Here is an 11107-nt window from a genome sequence, read left to right as displayed (position 1 = left end):
CGGGCCTAGAGGCGGGCGCTCTTGCTTACGTCCTTGAGCGCGCCGGAAGTGCCTGCTTAGGCGAGCGGCGACGAGCGGACGACTACATTTAAGGGGTCTCCCGGTAGCCCAGAGTCGGTGAGCGCCTTTTACCTTTCTGAGGTGTACGGGGCCGAGCGCGCGGGCCGTTACGCCCAAGGAGAGCAGGCGGGCGGGTGTTTTCTGTGGCGGGACTTGGAGACTCCCGTTGCATTTGAATCGTGCCCTTTCGGTTAAGGCTGTGGACACGCAGTGGAGTTTGGAATAAAGGAAACTGTTGAGTCTGAGGCACAGGTTTGCTTCTCTTTAGCTCCTTATTATGCAGAAAGAGGACTGAACTATGTAACTTAAGTGACTCAAGATGAGTTAGGAAGTCGATAAATTTATAGAATGTGTTCGATGTACCCAGTTCAGTCTTAGGCACTTTGAGAGCTACAAAAAAAAGTGTAAAACAGGCCTTTTTCTGGCGGATATCTCAGTCTAGTTGGGAGACAAGGTCAACTTGAATTCACAGAATGACTCATCTTGAGTGTTGATATGGACAGATGTTGGACTTCTTGGCGCCTTTTTTCGTCCTGTAAATCTGTAATGGGCTCGCACTGCTTTTTCTCTTGAGAGGAGGTAAACAGGCCCATCATTCCTACAGAAAAATCAGAAACTAATGCGAGGTAGTTTATACTTCTGCCCACCAGCACACACAGACCAGGCCTGTAACCATTACCTGGGAGTCTGCGTGCCAGCAGCCTGGAATCTAGAGCCTCTCCTGGAGTCTGCACAATCAATCCAGATTGAAGTCTATGTCTTCTAGAAAGAAGGGAGTGCATCCAGGGCGCAGCTGAATTTTGAGAGGCCCGAATGCCTCCATGTCCGCCAGGGGACCGCTGGGACTAATTCTCTTGGCAAACTTGTGGCCAGCCAAAACTACCATGTTTCACATCCCCGTTATTCTTGGTTACCGCCCAAGATGTAAGCCCCTTTGGTCTTCTATGCTACACCCTCATTCCCATGCTGCTTTGTACTTCCTCTCCCTTGTTTTAGGCTATCACTGCTTCTCCCTCCTTTTCTTACACATTTTGCCCCTCAACACAACAGCTGAGCCCACTGAAACTTCTAATTCCCTGCCTAACAAACTCTTACGTTGTCAACCTCTTTATGGAAATTCTTTTATCTCCTGACCATTACTAACACTTGGCTTTTGCCTTCAGCCCTTTCAGTTGAGCCCTTTTTCTAACACCTGCATTTAAGGTTAAGTGATGGCTCTTGCCATACAGAACCAATTTCACTTCCTCAGAATATTTTTCCTGCCCCCAGGGTTTTTGTAGAGGTTCTTTTCTCTCTGCAGCATTTGATTTCTCTGACCTTTCTTCTACCTCTTTGTGGATAATTCCTACACCTGCTAAAGTTTTCAGTTTTCCTTTGATTTTCTCTGAGGAGTATTTTGTAAATGGCGCCCCCCCACCACCGAGAGACTTCGGTACCCTTGCCATGTGCTAAGTGCCCTCAACTTTCCTCCTCATAGCACTGGACACATGTATCATATTTAATTGCTTCTCTCTTTGCCTTCTCTACTAAGCTAGGCTGTGGAGGAGGGACTGTTATTTGTCTTGTTAATTTTTGTAACTGGTGCCTAATAGGCAGGTCTTTCCTTCCTTCCTTCCTTCCTTCCTTCCTTCCTTCCTTCCTTCCTTCCTTCCTTCCTTCCTTCCTTCTCTTTTTCTTTTCTTTTCTTTTCTTTTCTTTTCTTTTTAAATGTTTATTTATTTTTGAGAGAGAGAGACAGTCAGCATGAGTAGGGGAGGGACACAGAGAGAGGGAGACACAGAATCTGAAGCAGGCTCCAGACTCTGAGCTGTCAGCACAGAGCCACACTTGGGGACCTGAGCCGAAGTCAGATGCTTAATTGACTGAGCCACTCAGGTGCCCCCAGGTATTTCTTTGATTTCAGTTGCTGCAGGTAGTCTCAGAAGTCAAGCAGTTGACATGTCCTTTGACTTTAAAATGGAAGAAGCTTTGGAAAGGGGTCGGCTGCTATTTAGCTTCAGCTGATAGTGGCTGTGTGAACATGATCCCAGTGTTGCCAGAGCAAGTAGTTGTTTCAATAACAGTTGGAAACATGGTTTTTAAAAGTGATCTCTGCCAGTTAAGTGTTGTCAATGGAATAAAGTTTTATAGAAAAAAACAAACAAACCTGGGTCAGACATGTGTCATGTGGCCTTCCAGTCACCAGTTTGGAATCTGCTTTAGTGTTGGTATGGTATAGAAATGGGCTTTGAGGAGAATACTAGATTTTGAGCTGAGTCTTCATGGTTGGTTTGAAGTTGAATGAGAGAATGGAAAGAGGTATTGTAGTTTGGAAAATATGTCAAACAGCTCCAGGCTGGTGTGTGTTACTTTGTGGCACAGTGAGGAAGCTGGCATGAATGATCTTTTTGGAGAGAACTAGAGTTTAGGTGAGAGGATAGAAGGATCATATGAAGGGCATAGGAGTTTGGATTTGTTACAGTTAGTTAATGTGAAAAATCTGGATTCTCGATCAGGGAAACTTCAAGTGTGGATGATGTATCAGCAAAGTTAACTGAATATCCCTTTTTAAAGGTGAAATAGAGGGTGAAAGACTGGAAGGAGGCTGATCAGTTAAGACTGAAGTGCAGTAAGATTTAGATTTGTAAGCATAGATAGGCAAACATCTGGTATTTTTGTCTACTTGTATAATTTCAGTTACTTGATCATTTACACTGAACAATCAGGAATTTCCTAAGCATTTAATACATTGCAGTGGGGCTTACATAAGAGGTATCCTTAAAGCACTGAAAAGTAAATTGTGAAACTAGTAATGCAGCACTTTAAGTTATATGGTTATTCTGAAGCAATCAGTGGTCTCCTTACCTTTAGTCTCTTTCTTCTTTAATCTATTTTGTATACTGCCAGGTCAGTCTTCTGGAATGACATTTTTCTTGCAACTTATTTCTAGACTTAAAAGCCTACAGTGAACTTCTCTAGCTTTTTCCTCTGAGCATTTAATGCCCTTGAATTTGTTCTGTCTTTGCCTGTTACCTTTGTGAAGCAATGCGATATGATGGAAGGGGCTTGGGATTTAAAGTTATGCATACATGGGGTGCCTGGGTGGCTCAGTTGGTTGGGCGTCCGACTTTGGCTCAGGTCATGATCTTACGTTTCAGGAGTTCGAGCCCCGCATCGGGCTCTGTGCTGACAGCTCAGAGCTTGGAGCCTTCTTTGGATTCTCTGTCTCTCTCTCTGCCCTTCCCCTTCTCATGTTCTGTTTCTCTTGCTCTTAAAAAATAAATAAGCATAAAAAAAAAAAGTTATGCATACTTGACTGATTCCAGGCTTTGGCTCTGTGATTTGAGCTTTTCAGAGCCTCTGTGCTTTATGTGGGATAGGAGAGATAATATCTACTAAAGGGAAGAAAATGAAAGCCTGTTATTCCTGTGCAGGCTTTTTTCCCATTCCTTTACAATGCAGATCTGCTTTGGTCAGTTCCATCTTTCTCAGGCACATCTTCCATAATAATTCCTTTACCTTCTTTCAGATTCTACCATCATACATCCACATTTGAGCAATCTCTCAAGACTTTAACTTTTCTTGGCTTTTTAAAAATTTTTTTTCCATATTTGTTTATTTATTTTGAGAGGGAGAAGGGTGGGGGAGAAAGGGGCAGAGAGAGAAAAGAGAATTCCAGGCAGGATCCATGCTGTCAGTGCAGAGCCCAGTGTGGGCTCGAACTCACTATACGTGAGGTCATGACCTGAGCCAAGATCAAGAGTCCATCGCTTAACCGACTGAGCCACCCAGGCGACACTCTTGACTTTAACTAACTTTCCTATGCTTCTCTCTCCATGACCATTGAACAGTGATTAATTTTAGTAGATATTTTGCTCTATTTTGACCATGTTAACTGGCATTCGTGTTAGTTTTTTTTTTTTCCCACAGACCTTCAATATGTTCAAAAAGACATTTTTAATTTAGTTCTGGAATTTTAAACATTTTTCTTTTTTTTTTTTTTTTAATTTTTTAACGTTTATTTATTTTTGAGACAGAGAGAGACAGAGCATGAATGGGGGAGGGACAGAGAGAGAGGGAGACACAGAATCGGAAGCAGGCTCCAGGCTCTGAGCCATCAGCCCAGAGCCCGAAGCGGGGCTCGAACTCACGGACCGCAAGATCATGACCTGAGGTGAGGTCGGATGCTTAACCAACTGAGCAACCCAGGTGCCCCTTAAACATTTTTCAATAAAAATAGTATTATCTAATTTTTAGACTCAAGGCAGTCCTTAAGAGCTTCTTGTTTCAATTTAGGGTGTATGGAAAATGTTTACCTTGCTTTAAGGTCAGTGTATCTCATCTTGAGATGAGAGTAGTTTAAAATTTTTGAAAAGTGGAAGTGTTCCATCCCAGGCCAATTATATAGGGATTTCAGAGGACGGGGCCTAAAGATTGGTATTTTTACAGCTCTTTAGATGATTGTTATGTGCAGCCAGTGGTAAGCACTGCTTTAGGTGCTAGAACTAAAGGATTCTCATTGATACCTTTTTCTCAAGAATGAAGTGGCATTAGTGTCATGAGAATTGTGGTAGGAGCCATAATCATAACCTTTTTTTAAGATTTTACTTTTTTAAAAGTAATCTCTATACCCGACATGGGGCCTAAACTCACAACCCTGAGATTAAGAGTCCCATATTCCAATGACTGAGCCATCCAGGTGCCCAGGAACCATAATCTTACAGTGCTCGTTGGAAGTTTTCTGAATACGTGTTTGCCCCACTCCCCGAAGCATTTCGTAAGCTGAATGGCATTAAAGAAAGAGGTAATTAATGTTTTGTAAAAGCAAAAATCTTCTTTTGATTTCTTTTGGTTAGTGTAAACAGGTACTAATGTAGGTCTTGGCAAAAGCAAAGTGGCATAAATTGAACTTGAGAGAGCAGGGGGAGCCTGTAATTAAAAGGTATAAATCAGTATTCAGGTTCCCCAGAATGGCTCATGTGGAGGTCATATGAATAATATGTCTGTTTATTCAGCCAGTATTTAATAAACACCTTTACCCTGCTAAACAACAGGAGTAAGAGAGGCACACGGTCATTGCCTTTGCAGTAGTGTTGAGTTTGAGAGGAAGGAGTGGAAGAAAAGTAAATTGCATATGATGCTATATAGTACTGTCATAGCAAGATACTTCAAGAGGCCCAAAGAAAGAACAACATTGTTCTTTCTGGAGAATATAAGAGAACCTGACATTTAAGTGCATCCTGAAGGAAGAGTAGAGGGTGAAGGCAGCTAAGATCTAGGCAGAGGAAAAGCATGCCAAACTGTGGTGGCGAGAAATAGTGGCACACTTACAGAACAAAAACAAGTTTGATAAGTCTGGAGGTTCTGGAGACTATTGGGGAAATGGTGGGGGTGAAGCTAGAAAGGCCGAAGCAAGGTCACAGATAAGCCTTTTTTTAAGGTTAGGGTTGAATCCTCATTCAACCCTGGTGGGGACCCACTGAGAGATTTTTAAATCAGATGTCTTACCAGGGTGAGCATTCTGGCTACAATTTCTAGAGTGAGGAAGAAGCAGGGAGACCAGTGTTTTCCTACTGGGGAGTCCAATGGCTAGACTAGGAGCATCTGATATTTATATATTGAGGTGAAAGAAATAATTGGATTTAATGAATAGTTAAATATGAAAAGTTCTGGGTCTTGTGTGATTCGGGTTTCTGATTTGGGCTGTTGGGTACCTGGTGGTGTCATTGACTAAAATGGGGAAGACAGGAGATGAAGCAGGTTTCTGAGAAGTGTGAACTATTGGCATGTTGAATTGCAGATGTCTGTGAGACATCTGCTTGAATGGAGTCAGGATGGAAGTGAAATCATTTATCTAGAGGGGCCGTATTACCAGCATTAATAAATTGACTCCATGAACACTGAACACATTGTGCAAATTGTTCTAGGTGCTTAATATTAATCATTGAATAACATAGAGATCCCTGCTTTCATACAGTTCATATTCTTAGTAGCAAGGGACCAATAATATGCATCAAAAATAATTTACATAATATCTTAGATAACTAGTGCAATGATTTAGGGCGATCTGGTAGACAGGTGACATTAAGAAGGTGAATATTGAGGGATGAGGAAGTTAACCAGATACCTGGAGAAAAGCATTCTAGGTTGGGGTGGGAGTGGGGGTTGCAATTGCCTGTGCAAAGGTCTAATGCTCATCTAGAGTATGAGTTCATATGGGGCTTTTCTATTCACTAACCATGGTTTGCTATTAAAGTAGTTATTAATGAAAATAAAGAGTGAAAGGAATGGGTTTAGAGAGGAGGGAAAGCTATTTTTTTTTATTCTGAGGTTTTTTTTTTGTTTTTTTGTTTTTTTTGTTTTTTTTTATTGTAAATGTGTTTAGGGCCAAAAAGAGCAGTGTGCACAGTTATTCTATAGTTTAAGCTGCTACTAGAACCAGTTTGGATAAGTTGAAAAATTACTGCTACCATAACCAGTTTGGATAAGGTGGAAAATAGATCTAACTGTGGATTCAAAGTGTGAATGGTTTGACACAAGGATTATTGCCTGTGACTTTGTGTTTTCTCAGTTTCTAGGCTACTATGACCAAATTCCCATCTTCCCTATCCTCTTACCCCTCAACTGAAGTTAACATAATAATAATGGTTGGCTTAGTGGAGTGTTCTGAGAAAGGTTTATTTCTTTTCTGGATTAAATATACCATGATGGTATATTAAACATACTCTCTAATGAATATGGCATAAGAGAATGCAATTTTTATAATTTAGAACTAGTTCTTAGCAAACTTCTAGATGAAGCTTATGTTCTCCATACTGAATTCTAATTCTGTTCTCTGCCTTATTGTGATATAGAGGGTCCTTCCATTTTTCAGTTCTCTTCTTCAGTTTTCATATCCTTTTGGATCAGAGAACTTTACTGGAGTACTTCTGAGACTCCACTAATGGGAGATTAGTGAAGTGATTACACGGTAAGTAATATGATCACTTCAATGAGAGCATCTTTGTTTAAATTTAGATGATTGGCTTCTAGTTGTGGAATGGGTCAATTTCCTAAATCTGGATAATGTCATAAATAACATATGCTGCTAATCAGAAGGTTGTTGAAAAGATTACCTTTTCCCTTCTCTGTTGTCTAATTCAAGATTCAGTTTATGACCTATCTTCTTTACTGCCTAATATTATTTCTTTTGTATGTAATCCTCAAACTGTGTCTTCTGTTTTGTTTTACTAACAGTACAAGGTTGCATATGGAATATTCTATTTATACTCCTGTTTGCCTAATTATATAGATTTCTTAAGAATAGGGGATGTTTTATAATTTGACATGGGCTTCACCAGTGCTGTTTGAATTTTTGAAGTGTTAAATACTGGTGGATGATAATTATTTTACTCCACCAAGCTGTATTTAGTCTTACCATTTTGTAGTGTTCTACTATTTTTATATTCTTTATTCTGAAAATAGATGGTAATTTAGATAATAAAGCATTGTATTCTGATAGTGCTATTTTGTAAAAACATTAATAGGTATACTAAGAGTACATCTAAGAACTAGATACCTGTATATTCTGTAAAGAGGTCAATATTTAGCATACTCACCAGTAAGAGATAGCTTTAAAAAATGAAATAATTGTTACAGAAGAGTATAGTCTAATGTTTATATTTAATCATTGTATTATAGACATTTAAGCAATTTATTATTTTTTGTAAAGGAAACTAATTTCCTTTTATAGAATTATTCAATTGTGTATAGTAATTGAAATTTTAAATTAAGATCTTTCTTTTATTTTTATTTATTATTTTTTAAATGTTTATATTTATTTATTTTGAGAGAGAGAGAGTGCGTGCGCGTGAGAATCCCAAGCAGGCTTCCACTCTGTCAGCGCAGAGCCCAAGGCGGGGCTCTATCTCACAAACCATGAGATCATGACCTGAGCCGAAATCAAGAGTCAGACACTCAACCGACTGAGCCACCCAGGTGCCCCTCAACTTTTTAAAGTAAAGAGAATTTATTTATTTACTAAACGTTTTTACATTTAACTGATTTCCATAGCTCCCTGTAAGATGAATACTCCACTGGGGCATCATCAAACACGGAGTTAAATATGCAAAACTGTTTTAGGATTAACTGTAGGAATTGAAATTGTAGTAACGTTAGTGCAATGAGTAGCTGTTTCATTGTTGCTGTTTGTTTCTAGTAGAAATTAAGTTTAATATACAGATTGAAACCCTACAGAAGTGGTAGTTATATTCAGCAAATTCATCTGGGAGTTTGCCAGATAAATTCATGTTTTTGTTTTTGTCTTTTACTGTGTTAAAATACACATAGAATTTACCATTCTAACCATTAAATATACAATTCATGGGTATTAATAAGTACATTCACATTGTTGCAACCATCACTCCCATCCAACACTTTCATCTTCCCAAACTAAAACAACATACTCATTAAATGGTAAGTTTCTATCAGAAAATGTACATTTATTTTGGCTTTTTTCTGCTTCCACTTGTTGAGTCATCTCCAGATTTTAGCTTTGATTCATTTTGTTCATATTTAACTCTTTCACAAATACATTTAATTGGTCTCTTGTCTCTTGATGGTGTATATTCTAGGCATTCTATTTTGAATTCTTATTATATTTTTAATTTTGCCTTGTACTTGCTGCTTTGTTTCCAATTTGACTTTCTTTGCTACTTTTTTTTAAGCTTCTGTAAATTGTAGATTGATTAATTAAAGTAGAAATCTTTTGAGGTAATAACAATAAAATTCTATTATTTGTCTTGTAGACTTCCAGGCAGAAAAAGGAACTAGATCAGGAGTGACCTCTAAATTTAAGACTGTAAAAAGAACTTTATTTTTGCATGTGGCTAGTGAGCACAGAATTTCTATGTAGCAATTAAATGGGCCTAATCTTTCCAGTAGAGCCACTCCTATCCTTTGAGTTTCTGGTAAAGTGGTAGATAGAGCTACAGGCTTGAGTAGACTTAGATTCCCCACTTTTTTTTTTTTTTAATTTTTTTTTTTTTTCAACGTTTGTTTATTTTTGGGACAGAGAGAGACAGAGCATGAACGGGGGAAGGGCAGAGAGAGAGGGAGACACAGAATCGGAAACAGGCTCCAGGCTCCGAGCCATCAGCCCAGAGCCTGACGCGGGGCTCGAACTCACGGACCGCGAGATCGTGACCTGGCTGAAGTCGGACGCCTAACCGACTGCGCCACCCAGGCGCCCCCCCTTTTTTTTTTTTTTTTTTTTTTTTTGAAGATAAGACTGGTTCATAGATTTGCAATTTCCATCATGATATGCACATTATTAATTTGTTGTTACTGTCTTCATTTTACCTAAACTTGCTCAGTGCACTTTATTTCTTTTGGGGGAAAGTGTTAAAAGTTCTCCATCATGGGAGATTACAGGGTGCAAGTTCTGGAATGAAGTCACAGGAGTAAAAAAGCACAGCATAGAGAATATAGTCAATGACATTGTAATAGTGATATATGGTGACAGATGGTAGCTACATTTGTGAGCATAGCATAATGTGTAATTACCATGTTGTACACCTGAAACTAATGTAATGTTGGGTGTCAACTGTCCTCAAATCTAAACAAAAAGTTCTTTATCAAATTTTTATCTAGTAGATACAGTATTTTTTGATGAGTTGATGATTCTTGCCTTGATTTTGGGATGATTTTTGAACATGGGACTATTTATTGCCAATATAAAACTGTAGGGATTTCCAGATTAAGGATACTAGATTTTTTTTAAATAGGTGAGATATTTTAAAGCCAGCATTCTTAATATTCTAGATGAAAATTGCCTTAAAAATCTCAAGCAGTTCTTTCAAAGATAAGGGTAAGAAAACTGTCCTGCCCAGCTCTGAACTGGCAAAATTAGGAGAATTCTTTTAATATAATTGGGTTATTCTTATGAAACTTGGGTGGCCTCTTGTGGTCAAAATAATCTCTTCTATTTTTAAAAATGTGTTTGAAGGGAGTTCGGCTTACTAATGGTCATACCTTTTTGTTCTTAGGGTTTTATTTATACAAATAATGAAGGGTTAATTATTTTTCTCCATTGGTTGATTTATACAGACACAAATCCTTATGTCTGTATTTTTCCCCCCCTCCTACAGGAGATTGTTGAAAACTTTATATTTGATTCCTGAAAGGACTCAAGTAAGTAGTATAGTAGTTATTCTTACATTTTTTGTGGGAAGCCAGTAATTTTAATATCGTAGTGTTATATCTAGTTAAGAATCTGTATAGCATTTCTTTAGAACTCTTGTAATTTATTTTTGTTTCATTAATTACAGAATCTTACTTTTACTTGTTTTCCTTAAGTTCATTAATTTATATTCATAGTTTTTGCCATCACTTTACACGTTATGCTTATGTTTTTAAATAAAAAAAGCCCCACATAGGGCTTGAACTCAAAATCCTGAGATCTAGAGTCACATGTGCCTTCGACTGAGATGCTTATTAAACGATTTCCAAGACCTTTAAATATAGTTCTTTATTTTTGTTATGGGTCATAGGATGTATATAAAACATGCATTGAAAATATTCACCTTCCTATACTCAGCCACCCAGTTCTCCCCAGTGGCAGGCACTGTTCCTTTTCTTGCTTATACTCCCAGAAGTATTCTGTGCACGTGCATATATATTCATACCCTGTCTTTATATTTTCCCAGAGTGGCAGCATATTCAACATATTAATCTACCCTTTGTTGTTTCTTACTTACCAGTGTATCTCGGCATTCTTTCTATATTATATGTGGGGTGACTTTTCTTTGAAATGGCTTGCATAATGATCCTTTGTATGAATGTACAACATTTTATTTATTCTGTACCCTCCTGACCATCATTTTAGGTTGGTTTCAGTCTTTGCTGTTCACCTATGGAAGTATACATAAAAGTTGAATTACCAGGTCAAAGCATATGTGCATTTAATATTTAATATTAATTGCCAGTTTTTTTCCCAGTCTGTACCAAAGTATACTTGTTTTGTTAATATAGGAGAGTGTTGCTTTTCTTACTCTAGTCAAAGGAGTTTGATTTTTGCAGAGCTTTGGGT

The 11107-nt window shown here is 38.3% G+C and overlaps 1 protein-coding gene across 10 annotated transcripts in view; it reads left to right on the top strand.

Annotated features, from left to right (window-relative positions):
- The first annotated feature begins 14 nt into the window (after nucleotides 1-14).
- PPHLN1 (periphilin 1) overlaps nucleotides 15-11107 on the top strand; it is a 145842-nt gene continuing 134749 nt past the window's right edge. For 4 of the 10 annotated variants that reach the window (XM_086713631.1, XM_086713630.1, XM_086713629.1 and 1 more), the window contains exons 1-3: nucleotides 6914-7013; nucleotides 7872-8036; nucleotides 10167-10209. In XM_086713631.1, the coding sequence (XP_086569757.1) occupies nucleotide 10209 (1 nt within the window). In that variant the 5' untranslated portion in view covers nucleotides 6914-7013; nucleotides 7872-8036; nucleotides 10167-10208. Of the gene's footprint in view, nucleotides 118-6907; nucleotides 7014-7869; nucleotides 8037-10166; nucleotides 10210-11107 lie in introns of those variants that run through there. The other 6 variants (XM_025930148.2, XM_025930146.2, XM_086713632.1 and 3 more) reach the window with 5 other exon arrangements.

The sequence above is a fragment of the Puma concolor genome, chromosome B4 (assembly GCF_028749965.1).
Source record: "Puma concolor isolate L17-30 chromosome B4, mPumCon1.1.hap2, whole genome shotgun sequence".
NCBI lineage: Eukaryota > Metazoa > Chordata > Mammalia > Carnivora > Felidae > Puma > Puma concolor.
The sequence above is the reverse complement of the archived record's forward strand: the minus strand, read 5'-3'. Positions and strand labels throughout refer to the sequence as shown.